Source organism: Leucopleurus acutus (assembly GCF_964270905.1).
Source record: "Leucopleurus acutus genome assembly, chromosome: 3".
Taxonomy (NCBI): Eukaryota; Metazoa; Chordata; class Mammalia; order Artiodactyla; family Delphinidae; genus Leucopleurus; species Leucopleurus acutus.
In genome coordinates, this window is record NC_139145.1 from 30,636,017 (window position 1) to 30,661,199 (window position 25,183).

Below are 25,183 nucleotides of genomic sequence, written 5' to 3' on the forward strand. Positions count from 1 at the left end.
TTGAGCACCTTAGACAGGCTTCCTTAAGCCACCTAGTAAGGTTGTCAGGATTTCTAGGCTCTCAGTGTGCACCTTTCCTCGTCAAGTTGCAACCTCCTGTCGCTTCTTTCCACGCTGCCCTCGACTTTAGAGAAATGCCCTGGGCTCATTTACGACCCACTTGATCTTGACCTGAGAGTGATAAGCTAGTCATTGCTTGACAGTTGATGGTGCCACTCCTGCCTGGGAAATCATTACTGTAACTGTCCACTTTCATGGGTTGCTTCAAAGGCAATCACCCAGCCCCTAGGGCTTAACTTCCCTGAGACCCACAGAGAAGCCTATGTAAAACACGACAAGTCATTTAAAATTTAGGAAGAGTCTCTTCCAAGACAGCAGCTTCACACTCAGTGCCAGATGTCACGAATAATAAGCTGTCGTTTTTATACGCTCAGCTCTCAGCAAAGGGACTAGCCCAGCCCTGACTATCCCCTCTCAGGCACAACTTAACCTGCCTTCTAGTTAACAGGCTTTGGTTATCTGGTTTCCCCATTAGGGAAGAAAGTTTCAAGCACAGGCACCCTAAGAACAGAACTGACAATTAACTAGGGGCATCACAAACACTCCTGATGTTTAGTCTTCCTCTTGGCAATGTCTAGAGTAAAAAACGTGTTTACTCAAAACAGCGGGCTCTCCCATCCCTCTGTTCCTGTATTCTCCAAAAGCAGTTTGTTCTGCTTTTCTCTGTTATGCAAAAAAAAAAAATGTAGAGAACAATGCACTTGCCTAGCGGTCTGAAGACCTTGACGGGGGTCCCACGTCTGCATCTTGCTGGTCCTGGGATTTTGTACTCCCTGAGCTCAGTATTCCTCATGTGTAGTGGGAGGGCCATGCTAGTGCTGACTGCCCCCAAGTGAGGACCCCTGTGAGGCTTGGCAGAGAGAGAGTAGATGCGGGCACGCCTACTGCCAAGGGACCTCTACACACCGCGTTGTCCCCATCACCGTGTTGGCAGGATGAAGATGACTATGAAAGTCCCGATGATGATCAGTATGGGGAGGATGACGGTGACTATGAGTCCCCCAATGAAGAGGAAGAGGCCCTCGTGGAAGATGATGCCGATTATGAGCCGCCACCCTCCAACAACGAGGAGGCTCTGCAGAACTCCATCCTGCCTGCCAAGCCTTTCTCCAACCCCGGCTCCATATACATAGGTAACGGCCCTGGCAGCCCAGCCCCCAGCCCCCACTGATGTATGGGAGGCCAACGCCCATGGAGCAGAAAGCTTGGCATGCTGATGCCTGCTAACCTGCTGTGTGGCTTTGGGCGAGTGACTCCACCTCTCTGGGCCTCAGTTTCCTCATCTTTGAAATAGGACAATAACAATACAGACCACATAGGTTTGCTGTGAGGATCAATAATATTTATGATTTGCGGACAAATATTTATGATTGCAGACAAATCATTGCTGATGGTGGATGATACTGATCTGCCAGTGAAGGGTATATGGAAGTAATAGCTTATTTTGAGTGTTACTTTGGTACTCAAGAGGACTTTCCTGTTCCTCCCCACCTTTGACCAATTCATGATTAGGGGGCACCACTACACACAGACTGTCAGAATAAATACAACAATATTGAATGTGGTTTGGCCATAACTTTAAAATCTTTAAACAGTATTCAAGATTTTCATTGTCTATCTGCTCCTGTCAGCCCTTTTCTCCCTCATTCATTTATTCATTCATCCATTCAACAAAAATTATTGGTCTTCTATTATGAGCCAGGCATCATTCTAAATGCTGAAATTTAAAATCATCCAGAAAGAAGACACAGCCCTTGCCTCACAGGGCTTACACTCTAGCAGTGGTGGTAACAGCAAGTAGGCACGTACACACTCGCATATCAAGGAGTGAGCTAGAAAGTTGATGATCCGTATCACAAAAATTAATACCACTAATCCTTTAGGCTGTATAACACGTGGCAATTTTAAAGCCCTTTCACGCTTTGTCGGCATTTCATTTTGTGTTTTGAAGCACCCTGCGTGATACAGGCAACAATTATCAAGCCTGTTTCATATGTAGACCCTGAGAAGAAACAGGTAACTAAGTTGTTGAGTGCCTCATACATGCCAGTTATGAGCATACAGAATGAACGAGACGGTAGACAGGCCTCACCCTAAAGAATTCATAGTCCAGGCAACATCAAACAAATGAGTCACAAAATGACTTAATTAAACCATGATATATACTCAGGAAGACAAGCGCAGGAGATGAGGCTGGGACATATGCCTGATCTGGACTTGCTTCCCTGAGGATATGATATTTAATCTGAAACTTAAAGGGTGAACAGGAGTTGGCTAAGTGAGCATAGATGTGGGAAGGAAAGAGCATTTTAAGCAGTAGAAATGGCTGTGCAAAAGCCCTGAGGCTGAAAGGAGCATGACAGGTCAGAGGAGCTGACAGATGGCCAGAGTGGGTGCATTGGTATGAGATTAGACCAGGCTTGCTGGGTTCTGAGCCCCATTCTCTGTGGAAGAGTGTTGCCTCCCCAGGACTGGGGCTAGGGTGAGGCAAAATAGGCACCCAGGGCACAACATGTAAGAATGCTGTCACGTCCTCACAGTTCTGGCCTGCTCTTTCCCTGGCAAAGGGATGGAACACTGCCAGCCTACCTATCTGGCCCGGGGATACTTCTGTGATGACCAGAAGAATGTGAGGTTTCGTTAAGAGTCTGTGGTTTGGTTACAGGAGTCGGTGACTGGCTCCTCCCTTTAAGAAAGGAGGAAGTGGGAGGGGGGAGGACAACCCAGAGCATTTGTGAGGGGAAGGAAGGGGACCTAGAACAGGATCTTCAAGAGCCATGACGGTGGACTTCACCTTGCCCAGGCAGCTGGGTGTGCCTGAGTGTATGTGTGTCTGCGTGTGCATGTGTGTACATATGCATGTGTGCATTTGTGTGTCTGTACACGTTTACTTCTTTACAATTTTGTCTGAAAACACTCCCTCACGGTACTGGCTGAGTTAATGACTAAGAGGCCTTTTTTCATGCTTTCATCAACAAAACCTCTGATGAATACCTGTTCCCCAGAGGTAAGGTGAGTGTTGCTCCGAAGTATAAGAGTAAGACAAACTGGACAGGTACAGAGAAGGCAAAGGGCCAAGGACTCCCCACCCTGTACGACCCAGGTGTGGACACATCCCTGCCATGCTGGCTGGGGCTGGCCTTGGTGCTGGGGGGAGTCCGTGGGATCCAGCGATATGGAGATGCCCCCAGCCGGCGCTGGATGGGTTCCTGGAGAGCCCTGCGTGTGGCCCACACTTGCCTAGATGTAGCATTTCTCCTTTCATTTTAATGTCTTTGCATTTCCACAGACCGGCCCCATTCCGGGAAAGTGCAGCAGCCGCCCGTGCCCCCGCAGAGGCCGATGGCCGCCATCCTTCCTTTGCCCTCCGGCAGCCGGGCTCACTCGGTAGGCTCCGTACTTTGTTATGCCACTTTGTGTCCACTCGATGATTTCCTCTGCAGAGAGAAAAAACTATAGACATCTTTATCCAATTCTAGCCAGTAAGAAAAAGTTATATGTAGGCCGGGAAAATGCATTCCCAAGTACTCACAGTGGGCTTTTTGGAGGATGAAATACTAGTGATTTTTATACACATCATAATGCTTTTATCATCGGTATTTTCTCTTTACCATAAACAATATAAGCTATTTGTATAATAAAAAGTCGCCTTCTAGTATTCATTGTGCTATTTTTTCTGACTTTTGAAATAAGTGAAAAATAAACTAATGGCACCTACTAGTATTTGGGTCCCCAGCCTTCCCTCCTGCAAGAAGACTTGCGCCACCTGCTGGCCAACATCTGAAATTCCACGGACAAAAGGTTTGAGACCCAAACGTGCAATGCCATGAACCCAGGGAGAGAGAGGCAGCAAACTCCGTTTCCTCTTTCTTCAAGCTTACAGTCTCAGATCCCGTGGTTCTACTTAACTAACAGGCACACCTCGTTTTATTGCATTTTGCTTTATTGCGTTTCACAGATATTGCTTTTTTTTTTTTACAAATTGAAGATTTGCGGCAACTCTGCCGTGTCAGATGATGGTTAGCATTTTTTAGCAATATTTTAAAAGTAAGATATGCACATTGTTTTATTAGACATAATGCTATCGCACACTTAATAGACTTCAGGATAGTGTAGATGTAACTTTATATTCAGTGGGCAATAAAAAAATTTGTGTGACTAGTGGTAACGAAAATTCAATTAACAATCGAACTAAGAAGAAAAAAAGAGAATTTTATTTGAGCCAAACTGAGGATTATAACCTGGGAGACAGACTCTCAGAAGCTCTGAGAACTGCTCCACCAGTCAGGAGCTAGAGATTCCGTTTCATACATTTTTTGAGACAAAGAATCATGTATCATATTGACAGGTTAGTATTAAACACAAAGTTCATCAGGGATGTTTTGGTCAGGGGTGTACCTACAGAGTGAGCCTTTAGGTCAGTGTGACTCCCTGACAGGATGAGAAAGAAATACTAACCTTCAAAGTCACAATGGTGGTTTCAGAAGAAAGGTACCATTTTTCTCAAAGTTTGTTTATATCCTCCTGCCTTGAGGAGGTCTGGTTAATGTATAATACAAATGCACATTGCACATTAGGAAAGGCCCATCACCAAGGGAGGCATATTATATGTGTTTCAGTTCTGACTTAGTTTGATTGTCCTGTCATAGAGAAATTTATGATTTTTCCTCATCACTAGGCTTCTTTTGATTTTTGCTTTATGGCGGTGGTCTGGAACCGAACCCGCGATATCTCCGAGGTAGGCTTGTATCCAGAGAGGCCCGGAGAAGTTCAGGATCAGAAGTCAATAGTTGCAAATGTGCTCTCTTCACAAAGGACCAGAGCGCTTTGACAGCTGTGGTGAATGCCGAGTGTCAGGGCTAGGAGGAAGGAGAGGACATATTTTCCCCAAAGTTCACAATCCAGATCACACCACAGTCGGGACACTTCATCTAAGAACAGATGGCTTCCTCCTGCTGTTGCAGTTTTATTACAAAGGGGGCTCATGGAACTGAATTTATCTACACATGCATTTTGCCCTTGAAATCTGTAGCGCTTCACCTCACTCTTGGGATGCAGAATTCATTCATTCAATCTACAGACATTTATTGAGCCGCAGTGCCCAGCAGTGTTCTGGCTGCTGGGAATAGAGTGTGAACAAGACAAATAAGATCCTTGCTTTCATAAAATTTTTATTTGGGTTAGGGGTAGATGGATGATAAACAAGTACAGAGATGTATAAACAAGGTAATTTGAGTAGTAATGTGTGGTTAGGGAGACAGAAGACCAGGGAACATGGTGGTAGGTGGAGAGGTGACATTGACCTGGACAGGATGAGCCAGTTGTGGCGAGAGCTGGGAAAACAACATCCCAGGCAGAGGAAAACACAAGTACAGAGATGCCAAAGAGTGCATAAGCTTGAGATTTTGCAGGAACCGCAGGAAGATACTTATGGTGAGAGGCCGGTGGGCACTGGAGAGAGGAGCGTACAAAGGTGTTGGACGGGTGGAGAGGGGGCAGCTCAGGCAGAGCTTTGCAGGCCATGGTGAGTTTTAGTTTTGTTCCTAATGTGATAGGAGCAACTAAAAAGCTTGACAGGGGAGTGACATGCAGAAAACACTCTCACAGTGTGTGGAACAGGAAGCTCAGTTCAGGTGAGAAATGGGCAGGTATACGTGTGAGTGGAACATGGGGATGGAGGAAAGTGAACAGTTTCACACCTATTTAGGGCGATAAAGCCCTCAGGGCTTGCTGATGGGTTGGAAATGCTTCCTAATACATGGATTTCTTTTAAAGCAGCCACTACCGCCACCCCAGCCCAACCACGAAGAGCCTAGCAGAAGTAGAAACCACAAAACAGCAAAGCGTAAGTATAGGGGCTGCCCTCTCTTGCCTACCAGTCCACCCCCACCCCTGCCCCAGCCGACTGCTCTCTTCTTTGAACTGACTTCAGTGTTTCCCTTTCAGTCCCTGCCCCTTCCATAGACAGAAGCACGAAACCACCCCTAGATCGTTCCTTAGCTCCGTTTGACAGAGAGCCCTTCGCAATAGGTTGGTATCTTTTATATTTGCTGCATAGTAACAGTGGCCAACATTTATAGAGTGCTTACTGCATGCTTTTCACAGAGACCATCTCGTTTAACTGTCCCCACAATCCTATGAAGTGGGGGCTATTAGAATCATCCTCATTGTACAGATGAGGAAACTGAGGCATGAAGAGGTAACTTACCAAGTTTACTCAACTACCAAGTGATGGGGGGGGGGAACCCAGACTCAGAGAAGCCTGATGCGGAGCTCCTGTCCTTAGCCCTGTGCTGGGCCTGCTTCTCCATGGGTGCCACCTGTGTACACACATCCATCCCATGTCCTCCTGAAGGAGGATGGGGAGGCACCTGGGCTAAGAGGCAAGAGGCCTGGGACAGCTGTTGTCGGCTGCCTTGGCTGCTAACTTAGCAGCTCACTGACCACAGGGATGTTGCTTTCTCAGAGCTGTCTCCTTATTTGTAAGGTGGGTGCTCTGTAATGAGAAAATACTTTATAAAACTCTAAGGTGCTATTCAAATGTCAGAGTTGTCTTTTGTTGTATGGGTGGTTGACCAAACTGTAGGTATACTACAGTTCTTTCCTCCAGAATTGGCCCAGAGTATTCTTGGATTGCAGTTCCCTCTACATAAAGCTATTTTAATCCAATTCTAAAACTTAGCTACAATTTATTGAGCACCTACTATGGGTCAAGTGCTTTACTTACCACAGATAAGTTACAGTTGTCTCTCAGTATCCATAGGGGGGAATCCCTGGATCCAGGATCCCTGTGGATATCAAAATCCAGGGATACTCAAGTCTCTTATATAAAATGGTGTAGTATTTGCATATAACTTATGTACATCCTCCCGTGGACTTTAGATCATCTCTAGAGTATTTATAATACCTAATACAATATAAATGCTAAGTAAATAGCTGTAAATGCAACATAAATACATGTACATAGTTGCCAGTGCATGGCAAATTCAAGTGTTGCGTTTTTAGAACTTTCTGGAATTATTTTTCCAAATACTGTTGATCTGAGGTTGGTTGATTCATGGGTGTGGAACCCATGGATATGGAGAGTTATCTCTACATTATCTCTAGTCCTCACCCGAGCCCAACAAAGAGGGAGTATTATCATCCTCACTTTGCAGATGATAAAGCTGAGGTTCAGAGAGGTTGAGTAAATTTCTCAAATTTGCATCATTAGGGAATTGCAGGATTTGAACCCAAGTGTTTCTGACTTCACAGTGGGTGCCCTTTTCCACCACATAATGCTGAGTTGGATTAAAGACACCTTTTCCTGACAGTACCAGCTCTACCCTTGAATTACTCCCTTATCCGTGATGTTTCGGGAGAATTAACCTCTTACAATGCTGAGACTCTTATCGGGAGACTCCTAACATGCCCAGGGAATATGCATAAATCAGCAGATGTTTTTAAAAGAAAACCTATTCATTACAATGATATAATTTATATCATGATATCTAATGATATAAATTTAAGTTTTCTGGGTACCCCTCTGAAGTAGGGTTTCCACCTCAAACCAAAATTTTATAAATAAGGAACATTTTTTATACCACCTAACTCTCTCCCACTAGTCAGTGAGCTCTTCAACAGTGGAACAAGATTCTTAGGGCCTATCATGGACCAGGGATGTATTCAGTCTTTAAGGAATAAATCATGTTGCGAAAATGCAACTCCAGAAGGATGTATCACCATTCACCCTAGGGTGTTAACTGAGCTGGGGCTGGAGGGAGTGGAAGAAAGAGAAGCTGTCTAACAATTGTCAGCACCCATGGGTCATTGCCTGGCCCTGCGTATAAATTGTCACCTGATCCTTATAGCAAATCTATGCAGTTTTAAACTATAATTCTTATAGCAAACTTATAATTCCCATTTTACAGGTGAGGAAATTGAAACTCAAAGACTTTAACTTGCTCAAAATCATACAGGATTTGCTTCTAAACCTGGTTGAATCCAATTAATTAATGCTTTTATTACATTGAAGGCATAGGGCATATCTACTCAAGGGAACTTCAGACAGAATAAAAAAATACATTGCTTTGAATAACTTTGCAATGCAGAGTTCTCAGGTATGTCTAGTATTTCTTCAGGGAGCCTGCATGTCATCTGTTCCAAGAGAAAAGTAAAAGGAACAAAGGAAGGAAGGGGAGAGGGGGAGAGAGAGAGAAAGAGAGAGAGGGGAAGAGAGAGGGAGAGGGAGAGACGGGGAGACAAAGAGAGAGAGAGAGAGGAAAAGAAAAGAAAAGAAAAGAAAAGGAAAGGAAGGGAAAGGAAGGAAGAAAGAAAGAAAAACAAAAACCAAAACAAAATGATTTGCAGCCCACCAGGAGAATCTCCTGAAACCCTGTACCCCAAGTTAAAAAATTTTCCAGAAACTAAGTGTAATACCTTACATAATGGCAAATGTACCAGAGGACTGAAGGCAAATTAACCCCTCCATGGCAAATGGGTTTATTTCAGATATGAAAATAAACTTCGGCTGTATAAAGAAGTTCTGGACAAATGAAAGAGACATAAAATCTCAAGAGGGCATTAATCCTTTTCATCATCAGTTATATTAAAAAAAAATGGAAAGCAGCACAGAACCCACAATACTGTTCGTATGTACACAACACTGTGTGACCCTTGGGCAAAGTCATTTAATTTGTCTGAGCCTCTAAAATTAGGTGCTCTGTAAGGGACACCTCCAGGTCCAAAGTCTATGACTCCTCAATGCTAAAACCCAAGCAGCCCTCCAAGGGGCTTGGATTCAGGTTCATCAAACAATGTTTTAATGCTTAGCTTTTAAACTCAAGGCTTACCTGCTGTTTGTCACTTACAGGAAAGAAACCAGCGATTTCTGACAAGGTAAGCTTTCTCCTTGTTTTGTTTCATTTGTTTTCATTTTTGTTCTGTTTTGTACCTTGTCTTTATCCTGTGGAAAGTGCTGAGGACACTCACACATCTTCCTTTCTGCCTTGTAGCTCTCCGCCCCAGCGGGAAGGTGAGTGGTTCTGGGCACCTGCGTGAGGGTACGTGGCACGTGTTGTAAGACTCTGGTTTGTTTCCCACACATCCTTTCTCTCAACTCTGCAGGCCTCTCGGGGAGCATTTACCCAAGATACAAAAGCCCCCGTTGCCACCAGCCATGGAAAGGCATGACAGAAGCAGCCCCCTGCCAGGGAAGAAGCCACCTGTGCCAAAGTAATTGTCTTCTGTTGCTTGAGCTTGTCGTGCAGAGGGGGTGATGTGAACTCCTGCCTCGTAGAAATAGCTCTGCGTAGGGACCCAAGGCCATGGTGCTCCCGGGTGGGAGTGGGCTCATTTTGCTGCTGGGGCTTGAGGAGTGTTCAGGCTTCTCAGGTTGGATGTAGAGTGCCTGGGTCACTTGGAAGGACGTGGCAATCTAGCACAGAGAGACGCAGAGAGATGCTTCCTTAGGAGCACAAGAATAACTGCCATTTGTGGAGAACTTCTCCTCAACCAGTCAGATTTTTGGTTGCATTTTCCTTCCATCACAAGGTGTAGGAACTATACCTACCATTCTCTATTTCCATATAGGCAGCAGAGAGGAAATCACTGTGGGAAGTGTTAGGTCACTGTTAGTGTCTTCCTCACTGCTCAACCACGTTTTATGGTGACAGAATACCAAAGTCAGTTCTAATATTTCTAACTTTACAGTCTTTTGGGGCCTATTTAGCCAATGGCACAAACATATCTGGGGTCGGGCCCAACTCTGCTCCTTACTAAAGACAAAAGCAAAGCTTCCGTTGACCTCACCTGTGCGATCAGGATTCATAACTATGGCCCTTGCTTGGCCAGTGTGAGGACTAAATCAGGGCCAGGCTCAGGGTGCATCAATAAAACCTCAGTAACTGAGTTAATATTTTAATGGACTCTTCTAAAAAATCAAAATGAATGTCGAAAATATCATAATGAACAAAATATCAAAGTTTCAAAGAAACACAGGATGCAATGACGTGAGGCATCCGACAGGAGGCGTCCAACAAATCGTCCTCCTCGTGTCCCTCTCTCTAAGGAGAACATGAAGCGGGGCCCAGGCAGCTCTGCCCACCACAGCTCTCAGGCCGCTGTCATCAAATCTGTTTGACCAGCTGGTGCATCAGGGAAAAATCCTGAAGCAGCAGCATTTCCCAATTATCTTCACTTCACACGAAGGGTGAGCCCCACGATGGCTGTTTTAAAATATCGGCAAAGGAGAATGTTTCCTAAAATGTTTTTATTTGCTTGGAGAAACATCTACTCAGTGAAATTTAATAGCTCCGAAGAGTTAGTTTGTTGATTAAACATTTTTTTCTTTAATGTAATGATTGACAGCAGTAGCTACGCAGAATAATGGTTGTCTAGCTCAGCTCACAGTGATGACAGAACATTGAGTCACCGAACCTCCCTCTCCCTTGCTTTCCTGCCGGGGATTTTGCTTCCCATTTTACCACGGCTCATGGGTTTGATTTCTTGTTATTAGATTAAGTGAAACTATCTATATTCTTTGAAAGTCTTTATACTCAGTTCTTTTCCTTTGCCCTGATTCATTTCAGGCATGGATGGGGATCAGACAGAAGAGAGAATGTAAGTACTCAATGTCACGTGGTGAATGCTTGGCACAGGGAAACCGGTATAGGCTCTGAGGAGGTCGAGGCTACCTCTGCTCTGCCTTCATTGAAATCCAGCACTGGGAGCCAGGCCTGCACACCGTAGGCTCCTCAATACCGCTGCCTGGTGGGGCCTCCATCTTCCCCTCCTGCCCACCGTGCTGCATTGCTTAACTCCTATGCCTCTGAAAATTCCTAGGGAGGATGCGTTAGTCTCAGCCCTATTACCAGGTGGTAATTAGCAAGATGGAGGGGCAGTAGGTAGAAGGGAGAATAAAGGGAGAGTCTGGGCCTCACAGCAAAGTTTCCTAGGCCTCTGTTTTCCCCTTTAATACCTCCATGGCCTAAGAAAGAGGGGAAACAGCATTTACTGAGTGCCTACTATGTACATGTTACCAACCTAGCTACTTTTGACAAGCCGTTTGCCTGGGACTTGCCCAGTTTTAGCAATGAAAGTCTCACGTCCCAGGAACCCCATCACTTTCAGGCAAACAAGGACCAGGACAGTTGGTCATCCCAGCTTTACATATGCTTTGCATTTAATGTCCCTGTGAGGAGTCACTGTTTCTCTTCCACTAAGAGGAAATGGAAGCTTAGAGGAGTAAGATACTCACTGTAAGTTGCACAGCTAGTCAATAGCCAGGATCGAAATCCAGGTCTGTCTGAGCTCCTCGATACTGTAAGCTGTCTGAAGGCCATCACACCCCTGCCATGTTCAAGGGCTCAGCCCACAGGTGCCTGGTGTTTCATAGCTCTGTGCTGGATGCTGTGCTAAGATATGATGGAGACAGGCAAACCCACGGACCACATGCTAAGGAGCATATGATCACAGAACGAGCTACAGAGGGGAAGGAAAGAAAGTGATATATGGGGGTTGAGGAGACAAGGGTGACTTTTAGAGATGTGGCCATTGAATGATGGGAAGGACACGGGATAGACACCCCAAGAGAAAGCTCAGTGCGTTCCAGCCTCAGGAATGTCCTCAGCAAAGGCAGGTGAGTGGCGATGCCCGTGGAGCCTGTGGGGACGGTGAGGACAGCAGTCTGGCTGCAGAGCCATAGGGACAAAGAGGAGATAAGGTTGAAAATGAGGGTAACATCACATTCCTGAGGTTCCCTATCTCTGGAAGGACTGACACCTGTTGTCATGAGAATCCAGAAGTCTTATGTTTTGGACCAGAGGAGACACGGTTGCAGAAGTGTCAAAGACCAGTTTCATTCTGGGGATTCCCTGAGTCCATGTGTATTTATCTACGCAGCCCTTTGCTGGGACTCCTTCCCAGTTGGCCAACTGGGATGAGTGATTCTGGCTCTGATCCTTCTTGCCTCATCTCAGTGGTAGGACTAGGGACAGCAAACTTTACTGAGCACTCCACATATACCAGGCACAAGTAGTAACTAATTTGATCCTCACAACAACCCTTGACGAAGGTGCTCTTTCACCACCACTGTGCTAGCCTAACAAAACAAGTCCAAGTTGGCAATTTTGGTCTACTAGTCAATGGCAAAATCATTCTTGCCTCTCTGGACATCATTTCCTATCTGAGGAGTAGAGCAAAGAGCCCCTCCCTTATCTATATCAGAAGGTTGTCCTAAAGATAAATGTGCTGAACCGAGCGTACACACCTTGGAAGCTATTTACGAATCAGTAAGGTTGCATTGCTTTTAAGAGGAGCGGCCATTGCAAAAGAAGGTTAAGCTTTGGGTCAGGCGGATTAGGTTTGAATCAATTTCTGTAACTCTTGGCGAGTTAGGAATCCCTCTTGGGTAGCATGTTTCCATTTGTAAAGTGAGAATGTTAAATTCTTGAAGGGTTGCTTGAAGAACTGGATGAAATATTGTATATGAGTCTTTGGGGCACATAGTAGATATCATCATTATTAGTGTATCTTTGGGTCCTTTTAGACACCTCAGAAACTATTTTATGTTAAATATATAAAGAGTGTCTCAGATTGGAGTGTCTTTAAATGATCGTTTGTATTAAGAAATCATAAATTAGCAAGTTTTACTGTTCTCCACAGTATCTTTATTATGGAGACACATAACTGCTAAAGAAAGAAAACAGAGACATTTCTATGATTGAGAAATACCGAAATATAGTTACTCTTTGAGAAATTGTGTTTTGATGATAGATTAATGTCTTTTTTTTCTTCCCCTTACCAGGATGAAGATGATGGTATGTTCAGAAAGGCTTTCTTACAACTTATAACCCATTCCTTCATTTTTCTGCTCAGGCATTCAGATAGAATTATTTAGTACAGAAACTCTATAGTATCCATTATAATTGTAAAATTAGTATTAAGGAGATGTATGTCAGTTGGTATACTGCATTAATAAAATGGAGTTATTCGGCTGGGTTACCAAAGAGAACTGTTAAGTTCATGCATAACAGGGCAGATTACTAGTACAGCAAAACTGAAAATTGCATGTACAGTTTGATAGAAAACATTCTAGTATTTATGCTCTCTAACACATGTGGCTAAAGGATCACTAACTGCAGATGAATGACATAGCATAAAATTTGGCTTTCATAAAACAAAACTTGTGAATCTTTTCTGAAATTCATATGGTTTCCAACTGACAATTTTCTGCCAAGTTAACATTTCAAAAATGAAAAAAAAACATAAAATAAATGTGTGTTATGGAGAATGATATAGAATGGCAGCATTTGAAACTGCATTCAAAGGCGGTAAATCATCTAGAAAAACCTTGCGGGGTGGGCTTCCAACCTACCACTTCCTAATGACATTTGACCTTTTGGATTTTTGTATCTCCCTTTAGACTAGCTATTTCTAACTGGGGAGCAGTGCTGGGATGTTCCTGTGACACTTGGATCCTGACAATCTGCTTTCTTTTTTCTTTTCCCCCGAAGTACATCAGAGATCTCTGCCCCAGCCAGCACTGCTCCCCATGAGCTCCAACACCTTCCCTTCAAGATCTACTAAGCCATCGCCCAAGCACTCCGTCCCATCAGCTCACCTGCCCAGAGCCTTCTCAGAAAGGTTTGTGCTGACGTCATTCAGTTCTAACCTAGCATTACGTCTGGGGCCACTGATACTGAGCGAATGTCGGGTGGGTTGAGAAAGAAAGAAATGAGCCGCTGGTCATAGGGTCAGAACATCTTGGGTCTTAAGAAACAAAACCAAGCTGAGCATAAAGAATTGCATATGTTAACTCACTGCTGACCTCTGAGTCTCTGTGCTTGGGGGTCAGAGGGACACAGAATTGACTGCCCTGTCATGGCCCCAGACAGAATGGACTCTTTGGTGGGAAATAGGGAATGTTTTCACTCTGTGAGCTAAAACAAAGAAACAAACACTCAAGAAACCCAATTAATTTAATTAGTTGGAGTTCACCCTGCACCTTGGATGGGAAGACTGAGAAAACGCACCTTGTACCTAGCAGGTGGGGAGAGTTCACTGCACAGGCTCTGTCCCCAGCAGGTCTGTTTTCTCAGTAGCAAGAGTGTTTCTCAGGGTCCATGATTAGGCAGGTTGTCAGAGGCAGAGGCACGGACAGGAGGAAGACTCAGGTCGTGTCTCATAAATAAGCCGTCGGGCTGCCTTGTAGTGCCCCCGAGGGTCCATCCACCAGCACTTTGGGCTCATCTTCTCCTTCACTACCCAAAGGGAGAGGCTCAGTCCCCACCCTAATGATGGGAGAAAACTCACCCACCAGCAAGACCCCTCCACCCCTGCCAGATATCTGGAAGGATTCTCAATTTTTTTCATTTTCCCTGGGTGCCTCTTGCTCTGATTTTCTGCTGCTTCCTCTCATTCTTCCAGCTGTTTTCCTTCTTCTGCCATGTCTGCCATTTTCTCATGCCACCTCATCCCACCTGGGGCCCCAGCCCTACCCTTCATTCTTACAAAATAACACTCACACGAGATTTCTGAGCAGAGCAGACTTTTACAGAAGGTTTGGGCTAAAGGCTAGGGAAATTGCCGCTCAGCGTGGAGCAGACAGCATTTCGGGGCCTCCCTCAGGCCCTCGTCAGCACCACCCCAGCCCCCAGAGATGCTGCTTCTGTCAGCTGCAGCACCACCGAGCCCTCTCTGTGTTTCTCACCTCCCTACCCTCTCCTTATAAACCCCTAGGCCCTGGGGATGCACCATTTCCAAACAACATGCCCATTTAATATATTTTCCTAACTGAAAGAGAAGTCCTCTCCCCAGAGGACTTCTGTCATGCTGCAAACTCAAAGTCCTCAAACTGCAGCTGACTTTTTAAAGTAGCTTTTAAAGCCCTTTACACAGTTCTTTTGTTGCTTTTGCTTTTTGGCTTGAGAAGCTTGTTAGACCTTGAGATGGTCCATCTTGGGACAGCTGTGAAGTATGTCCAACAAGTTCCTTCTCTTTGCCCTGCTTCCGTGGTTTCAGGGAGGGAGTGGGAAGTAATAGCAAAAGAAGCAGCATTTCCCCAGTCCAGGCTCCCCCTCTGGCCCCTTAAACCTAACCCAACTTAAAATCCATTCTTTTTCTGTCTCCACAGCAATAGTGGTTTTTCGCAGAGTGCCTCCCTGCCGCCATACTTCTCTCAAGGTTTGTACTCCGGACTCTAGCGGTCTACTCCTGCCAATATACCATCATGACTGGACGGCCAACCTGTCCCAAAGCCTTTTGGCAACGGTTTTGTTGTTTCCTAAAAGTATCTGACTTCCTCATTCAGCCCTTAACTCAGTTTCTGTAGTGTGCCAGAGGCTGTTGGAGTGATAGGATACTACACAGAACACCACAGACACACGTGCACACACACACACACACACACACACACACACACACACACACACACTTCCTCAGGAAGGCAGCCTTGGCATTCATCTTCCCACACAGAGCTTTTCCTCCCTGCTGTTTTTATATGGTGCTTAGGACAGTGCTGGCTTTCTCTGTAGTTTTGGTTTCTATAATGAATCTAACCTGGAGTTGCTAGCTGAGGAACAACTTTAAAATACAGTTTAAGAGACCCCAGGCCCCAAGATTCTGATACAGTAAGTCTGGGTGAGGACCTGCATTTTCAGTAATACCTCCTCTGGGTGTCCATGATAAGTATTTGCTGAGAGTGTCCTCAGACTTTAAAATGCATACAGATCACCTGGGAGTTGTGTTAAAATGCAGATTCTAGTTCAGTGGGTCTTGGATGGGACCCGAGGTTCTGCATTTCTAGTGAGTTCCTGTGCGATGCTGGTATTGCTGGTCCATGGACCGCTCTGAGTAGAAGCAAAGACCTAAAAGGTAGGACTAGACTGTGTTTATTTTTTATCCTTAAAGACTTGCAAGTAACTAGCACATGGTAGGCACTTTAAAAATATTTGTTGAATGACTGACAAATGACTATGGAAAGTCACCCAACTCTAGTAAACAGATTTTTTTCTCATGCTAGGAAACTCACCTCGTGTTACCAGATTTTCTGATTTTTTTTCAAGAAAAACTGGAAATATGGCTTTTAATGTGAAATTACCCAATTTTTAAAGGTTGACTTAAGACTTTTAAAAGTCCTGTGAGGAAAAAACAAAACACTCTTCTTTTTTTTGGCACTCATGGTACACATACAGGAACACCAGTACTGTATGTGTTATAAATAGAAAACTACTTTAGTAAGTTTAAATGATAACTCAAGGGTAGAACTTTTTTCAGGAGCACATCTATTACGTTCAGTTGGGTACATCATCCCATGTATGTGTGAGACCCTACTGCTGACACCAGTGAAATCCACTACGTTTTCAATGTTTCCTAAGCATTTGAGGATATAGTGTCCATATTCACTATATGGCTTCCACAGTTCCTCCACACACACCCCTCAATTTTCCAGTGTCCACAACTCATTATTTTGTGAACCTACGTTGTGTTCCTTGCCTGGCCCCTGCAGGCATCTGAGACACTTCACTTATAGCAGTATCTCACAAAGTGAATTCCAAAGACTTCTATGAGTTGGTGATGGGCATTATTAATATAAACAGTTGGTTAATTTTTTTGGAATAGAGTCATCCCTCTAATATGGGAGGGGGATTGGTTTCAGGACCCCACAGATAACGAAATCCAAGGATGTTCAAGTCCTTTTGTAAAATGGTGTAGCACCATCAGACCTTCACATCCACAGGCTCCACATCCACAGATTCAACCAACCCACTGGCTGAAACAATCTGCAGTTGGTTGAATTCACAGATGTGGAACCTGTGGATGCAGAGGGCTTACTTTACTACCTTAATCAAAATTGAACCCTTTTCTCCTAAGAGTACCAGGACACCTGGTCCTCAGTCTAATCCTCCACTGGCTGTCCCAAGGTCAGGAAGATAAAGGATGTGCTATATATTGTCCAAAACCCTTGAGGATCTAGATGTTAAGGGTGGTGGGTGACTGCAATGAAAAGTAGTATATTGTCTGTCATGAATAATGACTTTGTAGTGCTAGCCTGCAGATGCAGAAGCAGAGAGAGAAGAATTCCTCAACTCTAAAACAGCCATGCACTGTAAGCCTTGATTACACTGCTCTCCCATATAGCTAGATTTCATTCATTCAACAAACCTTATAAAAGTGCCTGCCGTGTTGGACTGCAAAGGTGGGCATGGGGAAGGTCTGTTCAGGTACCTGGAGCCTTAAGAAGGAAGATCAGCAGCTCAGGCTAGCCTGATCTGCTTCTTTAGAAACAGGGAACCTCATCTCAAGTAATCCAGGTGACATGGCTGGGAAGACTCTGGTTCTTCCCAAGTAACTCTCCTCTCTCAGTGGCCCAGGGGCAGGCAGTTTGCCCCTCGTGGTGTATTGTAGATGGAGTAACAGCCCTGGTGCAGAACCACCTGGAGTGCTCGTTAAATGCATATTCCTGAGCCTGGGTGATACTGGGTCCCCCTGGAATTCTCATTTATGCACAGTAAAGTTCAAGTCCTGGCGCTGACACTAAGAGCACATGCTTTATTTAGACTCGCTGAGCCTTTGTTTCCTGATATTCAAAAAAGAAGATAATACCCACCTTGCGGGGTTGCTGTGAGAATGAAAGGTAGCATACACAGGTGCCTTACTCAGGTCCTGGACAGAGTAGTGCTGAATAAATGTCTGTTGAATGAACAAATGAATGATGCATGAATTATTGAGAGAACATTCAACTCACAGAATTTCCCAGGCTTTAACAGCTGTTCTGGCACACAGGAGACAGCCTTGGCAATTATAAATCAACCAAATCAAACCTTTCCTGAAACACATTCTCTTGGAAAGTTTCAGGGAACTGTCAACAAGAAAAAAAGGTGTTAGAAAAGGCGAAGCACAAGTGCTGGGTAATTTATAGAACCCAATACAGACTTCCTGATTGATCAGATAGTTGGCGGGGCTTTCTATGGAAGTTGAACCTTTCTACCTCTGTAGAAAATTTGGTAAAGAACAGCAGATAGTAAACTCTGGTTCTAAAAGCTAAAAATATTCTAAAGGTAACTTCACCTCCTCTTGGGTAACAAATTTTTTTGTGAAAACAATGAGAACATAATTATTTTATCACCGCATTGTCATCCCATGGGTGGTATATATGTAACGTGCACAATGAAGCAATCATTCAAATGTGTGGTAGTGTCTCAAAATTTCACTGGCCTGGCTACAGAACAGCCCTGTGGTTTCGAACAAGTGACACTTTTTTTTTTTTTTTTTTTTTTTGCATTATGCAGGATCCCAACCAGGGATTGAACCCGTGCCCCCTGCATTGGGAGCATGGAGTCTTAACCACTGGACTGCCAGGGAAGTCCTGAAAATTATATTTGAAGCTGTGGTTTCTTGAAACGTTAATTGCTGGGAATAACTGCAAGGGCATTTGGGGCGGGGGGGAATGTGTTATGACAAGTGAAAAATTGCTTAAAGTAAATGAACTTTCAGAATGCTCTACTTTTGAAGGCCCTAGCAACAGGCCACCTCCCAGAGGTGAAGGCAGGAGCTTTCCCTCGCCAGCCCCGACCAAACCTCAGCTGCCATTGCCTTCGGAAGGAGAGGTAAGATAAAGCATATGTTCCTATTTTCTTTCCACCCCAGGAAATGAATCATCAGAAACTCCCATTGAATACTCTCTTGTTCTTTTATCTCCTATTAGTCTTAATTTTTTTAGTGAAAAAAATCAAGAGGAGGACTCAGATGAAAAATAATATGTTCTTTTTCCCTTGGTGTTCCTCTTCCAATGGCAAATGTGTGTTTTGCATTAAACAGTGAGAAAAATAATCCTGTTTTTCACCTGTTTCTTAGTTTATGACATTGCATAAGTCACTTAACTGCTCGTTAACCTAGTTTTTTTCATTAAATATATTATTATACTACACTGAAGAAATTATTACATTTATATCGTTCCTGATTAGAGGCTTCATTATATATGAAATGCTTATTCACTGCTACCTTTGCAACTAGTGTCATGAAAAAAAGCAGTTCACACAAAATATCTTCTGTTTATCCTCACCTGAATGATTCTATATTCAAATTAAAATAAATGCTTCCAACTTCATGGAACTGAGGTGGTGATTTACGGTAATGATTACTTGGAGGCCTTTCTTTTCACTTACATATGTAACTGCAGAATTTATACCGTTTTTAAAAATTTACATTTTCAGAATTCATTAAATGAAGACTGGTACGTTTCGTATATTACCCGAATAGAGGCAGAAGCGGCTCTTAGAAAGATAAACCAGGTACTGTGCTAAAGTTTATTTTTTAAGTAGTTATAAATATTAATGGAAGAAAAGAAATGGAACTGACTTTTACCGAGTACCAATTATGGGCTAGGAATTCTGCTGGGTGCCATTCATGCTATTATACCAAGGGGGCCAATTAGTGCCAGCTTTCCACCTACCCGTGTCCTACCAGACTCTTAGGACCCTGGGAAAAAAATCTAAATTAAGGTAGTCATTTGGCTGGCAGAATCTTAGGAGATTTTATTAACTAAAATGGTCCATCTTTTCACAGAAATCACACAGAATCAAAAGGAGACTCTCTTTCCCCCAAATTTCCAATGTCTTATCGGTTCCATCTTCCTCTTGATACACAGTTGCCATCCACATCAACGTGAAGGGACCCGTATTGAGAGAGACAACAGCAATTTTTTGTCCTTTCCCCTAGAAATTTCTAGCTGTCATTTAATATGAAAGATCTTAAACCAGATTTCCTGTCTTCCAGTGCTGAACATTAACCTTAAATCTATATATCAGAGACAGGAAAGCAAAGATCCTTCCTCTTTCACATCTTTCACATCTCGAGACTGCAACAGTAGTTCTCAAGCTTGGCTGCACATTGAAATCACCTGGGGAGCCTTAAAAAATTCTGATTCTGGTCTCACTTGGAGAGACTCTGATTTAATTAGTCAGGGGTGCTGTGTGGGCTCTGGAAGTCTCCAAAACTTGAAATTCTAAAGTGAAGCCAGGGCTATGAATCGCTGGTCCACACGTATATTTGTTCAACAGAGATGTTCCCACTAGAATTTACTCAATCAACCTGGAATAAAAAGAACAAAGGAAAGCCATTATCGCAGATGGATGGCTATTTAGAACCATCCTGATTCAATATACAGAGGAGGGAGTAATTTAAATGAGTCCTTCCTAATTCATTTTATTTTAATATTAGGTCTTTATAGTATTAATATTATGTAGATAATTTATGGAATGAAATTTTAAAGTACAGGACAAATCACAAAACTATTTTGGTAAATATCAGAAGAAAAAGGGAGATAAGAACACAGATGGTCCACACTGGATTTTGTTCAGGTGTTTGATGATGAAACACTGTTCCCGGATACCATGAGGTTTTAAAATGGGTAAATTTCTTAGGAATTTGGGTGTTTTCTGACTTTGACTGTGGAAAGAAAGAGTCAGGGAAATAGCTCTCAGCAGTAGGAAGACACATCTTTAGTTAACCAATAAAGTCCTTATTTTGCTGGACCTTTATCCACTCAACCATCTGTCATTTGTTTTATTACTGAAAAAGAGATTCCTTTTTCATCAAGAGACTTCAAAGAGGTCTCTTTGAAATTTGGAAATTTCTCTAACATAATCTTTGCTGCCTCTTTCTTGACAACCAAGAAATCCATGCCACATGGGACTGCAGCTCTTTGGGGAACTAAATGTTCACTGAATTGTCAACTGGTAGGTTCCCAGATCCCTAGAGGCTTGTCTACTGCTCTCACGGGCAACAGGAGTATTGACTTTTGCTGCTCCCATAATAACAAGAATTTATCCTTTTAGGACGGCACTTTCCTGGTTAGAGACAGCTCTAGAAAAACAATAACCAATCCATACGTCCTCATGGTGTTGTACAAAGAGAAAGTTTACAACATCCAGATCCGTTATCAGGAGGAAAGCCAAGTTTACTTGTTGGGAACTGGACTCCGAGGGAAAGAGGTAAGGACTTCTAGTTGTAAAATTTCCCCCAGTTCTCTATTTATACCTCTCTGCATACCTACCTACATGGAACCTTGCTGTAGCATTCTTTTGGGGTCCATACTGCCTGGCAACTTTAGAGTTAAGTCACATTGGTGAAGCCCTTCATTTACTGGAAGGAAATAAAATGGTAACAGTATCTACCTCTGCTACTTATATCTTTTATTCCAAATAGTCTAAAATCACATGTGTAACTTAAAAAATATATGTATGTTAGCATTTAAATTTTTAAAAATCCAGTTAGATGGTGCCAAAGGCAAGTCCCTTCTGTGACACAGAGGTGAATTAAGTCACCCCCGTGACTTAATAATTTTAACGTAAGATTACAGTGTATTTATAGGGCTGTGTCTTAAATGGACATCTGGAAAAATGACTTGGGTCACTGCTTACGAAAAATGGAAGTAAGGCCAATGAAGGTGGCCAGATTGCCAAAGACATTTTCCTCTATTTTTCCAAGGTTTATGCTAGTCGCTTTTGGGGTAGTTATCACAACTGGTGTGAAGGAAACCTTTCCCGGCTGCTTTTTGCAAAGGAAACTATAGCTAAACTGAATGTCCCAAACATGTTCTTTAAGTTCAAATTTCCAGGAGGAGGATCAGCTGAATCAAACATTTCCAGAATGAGAAACAACATACCCATAACTTCCACTTCTCTCCAAATATTTTTAAGTTATGGTAATGTAAACCAGTAGAAAAAAAAACCCCACATGATTTTGGTCACACGTTTGAATCACTGGTTCAGCATGGGTAGAGCTGCATAGGTCCTATAGAAGCACAGATGTCTGCCCTCCAGGACTTCTATTGGTCTAGTGTGGAAACACACAAATACAAACCACTCATTGCAGTTGCCCTGGAGGGAGGCACCTAGCAGAGTAGTCTTGGAGGAAGTGCATAACTCTGTCTGGGGTACCAAGTGACCTCTGACCCATATCTAGATGGATGGATGGGGGTTTCCCAGTCTGACCATCAGGGATAGGGTGATCCAGGTAATGAATGCAAAGACTTGCTACAGAGCAAGTGAGTGTGGAGGTGGCAGTGGGGACACGGCAGAGATCACAAAGGAACTATTATGCATCTTCAGACACCGGCAATGCTGTCTGACTTCCTGATTCCTTATACCTCCTAACGTTGTTCGTGATTTAGAGTAAAGTAGGGATACAAAAACCAAAACCAAACCACAGATAGAATGATCCTAAGGTAAGGCTATCATAATTAGACTCTCCCTGTCTCCCTCTCTCCCTCTCTCTATCTCTATAATATATATAATTTCCTATATGAGGTTAAAAATATATATACCTAAATACATATTTGTCTTTTATCCAAGGTTTGCTAGATATTGGTGAGGAATTATTTTTTTTAATGTTCTATAGCAGAAATCATTAAAATATTTGCCAAATTTTACATGTTTTTTTCCCATAATCCTCATACTTCAAGAGGTAGGATATTATGCAGATAAAAAAAACTGAGAGTGAAATTCACACTACCTATTCCAATGTTGATTTATCTCCCTATTTTGAATCTTTCAGGACTTTCTGTCTGTGTCAGATATTATCGACTACTTCAGGAAAATGCCACTTCTGCTCATTGATGGGAAGAACCGAGGTTCCAGATACCAGTGCACATTAACGTATTCTGCAGGTTATCCCTAGCAAGTTAGCCAAGCAAATGAACCTTCCTCCTGCCTCTGTCCCAGCCTGGGAAGATCAATCAACGTTGGTGAACCGTCAAACACTCAGGGATGATTTGAACCCCTCAACACGAATACAAAGGTTTTGTCCTTTCCCTTAAGAAAGTGTTTGAAATGGAGACTGTCAAAGATCCCATAATTTATTTATTCTTCTTCAATATTTGCAAAGTGCATGAGGAATAATTGTTCACACTTGAAGTCTAGTAGTGCACTGTAATAATTCATTTTAAAAAGATGTGTATTTGAACACCCATTTCCACGTACAGTAGTTTACATACCTACAGAAACAATTTGGAATAAGTTTCGAAACACTGAAATGGTAATAGCTTTTGGTAACACGTAAAACTGATTTTTTAAATAGCCAATCCTTTACCATTCAAAGCAATCATCAGTTTTATATGCATAATTTGAAAATTACTAAAATTTAATTTCTCAAGAGCAATAATTTAAGAGGCTTCAAAAGTGTTTCATACTTATTTGGTGTTTTTGCTGGGGGGATTTTTGTATACTTTTTTAATGAAAAAGATAAATGCAGTTGGGATAACTTCCTGGAATTAAAATTAATTTGCCTTTTGCTTCCTAAAACAACTTTGTTGACTTTATTTCATTCACACTATTATTTTTCTGTTTTAAAGCAAATTTAAGCGACAAATACCAAAAGAAAACATTTTAAATTTAGAGATGAGTCTTTGGTGTCATATACACCCGGATTTAATTTCATCACAACCAATACCCACACCCTACCTCCTCCACCCCTACCCAACTCCAAAAGCATCATCAAGTGATGTAGATTTTTACCAGTCTTCCTGGGAAGATGAAAAAGCAATGTATATATACATGGAAAAATTTGATCAGACTTTCCAATTAGATACCTTTTTTCTATATTTATCCCCCGACAACTGTCATAAAGCCCTCTCTTCACCCTTCCCCAAAAGGCTTTATAAATTCTTCAAAGCAATTCACTTCTTTCCTTCAACCTACATATCTCATTTAACAAAAAGTAGTAGGCATTTCACAAAATGAAAACCTCGCATTTAGTTAAGTTTTCCCCTTTGAGGCCTTCGTTGTTATTCCACAACATTTTAAAAAATTAATTTATTTACTTATTTTTGGCTGCGTTGGGTCTTAGTTGCTGTGCGCGGGCTTCCTCTAGTTGCGGTGAGCGGGGGCTTCTCTTCGTTGCGGTGTGCAGGCTTCTCATTGCAGTGGCTTCGCTTGTTGTGAAGCATGGGCTCTAGGCACGCGGGCTTCAGTAGTTGTGTCACACAGACTTCAGCAGTTGTGGCATGCGGGCTCAGTAGTTGTGGCCCACAGACTCTAGAGCACAGGCTCAGTAGTTATGGCACACTGGCTTAGTTGCTCCGCGGCATGTGGGATCTTCCCGGACCAGGGCTTGAACCTGTGTCCTCTGCGTTGGCAGGTGGATTCTTAACCACTGCGCCACCAGGGAAGTCCCCAAAACTTTTATTAACAAAAATATTTGGCTTTTCTGTTTAACCTAGGAGTTTTCTGAGTCACAAAGAATATCTTGCATCTTCACTTTCATGAGCTAATAGAAAGACCACTGGCACGATTTGCTAAGATAATGAGCATGTGGAGACTTTTAATCAATGATGATAAAAAGGATGCTTCACAAAACTTCATCCTTAGAAACTGGAAATTCTCAAATTAGGGTCCAGAACTCAGGAATTCTAGAGCTGAAAATCTTGCATTCATTTACCTGTTTATTCAATAGGATATTCAAAAAGCATTTATGTCATGCCTATTCTGTGCACTGAGCTAGGTGCTGGGTAACAAGGATAGAAAACGCTACAAGTTCTGCTGACCTTGTGTCTTGCTTCATGGTATTCTATACTTTATGTTCAAAATTATCTAAAATGAAGGACATGGTAGAATTCAAAGCAACTATATAGTAGTGAATTATGTTTACAAGGTAAACGCTTATTATTTTAAGTTTTCGTTGGTGGAAAGGGACAGAAATTAGGAAGTTTTAGAATAAAGGTATCCTAAAACTAAAGCCTATGCCACTTCAGTGACTGAAATGAGTGATATCTGATGTTTTTATGACTAGCATTCTTTCTCCCCTTCTTCAGGCCATGGCAACTCTGTTCTTTTGGTGGGGTCTCTCCTTTGCTACAGACCCTGGCATATGATACGAGCCTCACCAAACACAGTTGCTCAGGACCCATCTTAATCAAAGCTGGGCCAATCAGGATCTTTCTCTGGAATGTTAAACACTGAGACAGAGAAGATCTCTTTCCTCTGGGATCCCCAAAAGATACTGCTGTACACCTGGAGTTGTCTACCATACCTCTACCCCCTTCTACCTGGCATATGGAGGAAATCAGCTTTTAATAGGAGAGGATGAGGCCAAGTACAGAAACAGAACCAGGATAGAGACATCTGATGAATTAGTGGAGGCCCTG

The 25,183-nt window shown here is 42.9% G+C and overlaps 1 protein-coding gene across 1 annotated transcript in view; it reads left to right on the top strand.

Annotated features, from left to right (window-relative positions):
• LCP2 (lymphocyte cytosolic protein 2) overlaps positions 1-23,300 on the top strand; it is a 44,880-nt gene extending 21,580 nt beyond the window's left edge. The window contains exons 7-20 of the mRNA XM_082836582.1: positions 995-1,193; positions 3,350-3,447; positions 5,839-5,905; positions 6,007-6,090; positions 8,912-8,937; positions 9,054-9,073; positions 9,166-9,273; positions 10,629-10,680; positions 13,562-13,683; positions 15,173-15,222; positions 18,553-18,647; positions 19,254-19,331; positions 20,877-21,032; positions 22,597-23,300. Coding sequence (XP_082692708.1) covers positions 995-1,193; positions 3,350-3,447; positions 5,839-5,905; positions 6,007-6,090; positions 8,912-8,937; positions 9,054-9,073; positions 9,166-9,273; positions 10,629-10,680; positions 13,562-13,683; positions 15,173-15,222; positions 18,553-18,647; positions 19,254-19,331; positions 20,877-21,032; positions 22,597-22,719 — 1,278 coding nt within the window. The 3' untranslated portion in view covers positions 22,720-23,300. The remainder of the gene's footprint in view (positions 1-994; positions 1,194-3,349; positions 3,448-5,838; positions 5,906-6,006; positions 6,091-8,911; positions 8,938-9,053; positions 9,074-9,165; positions 9,274-10,628; positions 10,681-13,561; positions 13,684-15,172; positions 15,223-18,552; positions 18,648-19,253; positions 19,332-20,876; positions 21,033-22,596) is intronic.
• Positions 23,301-25,183: the final 1,883 nt, after the last annotated feature.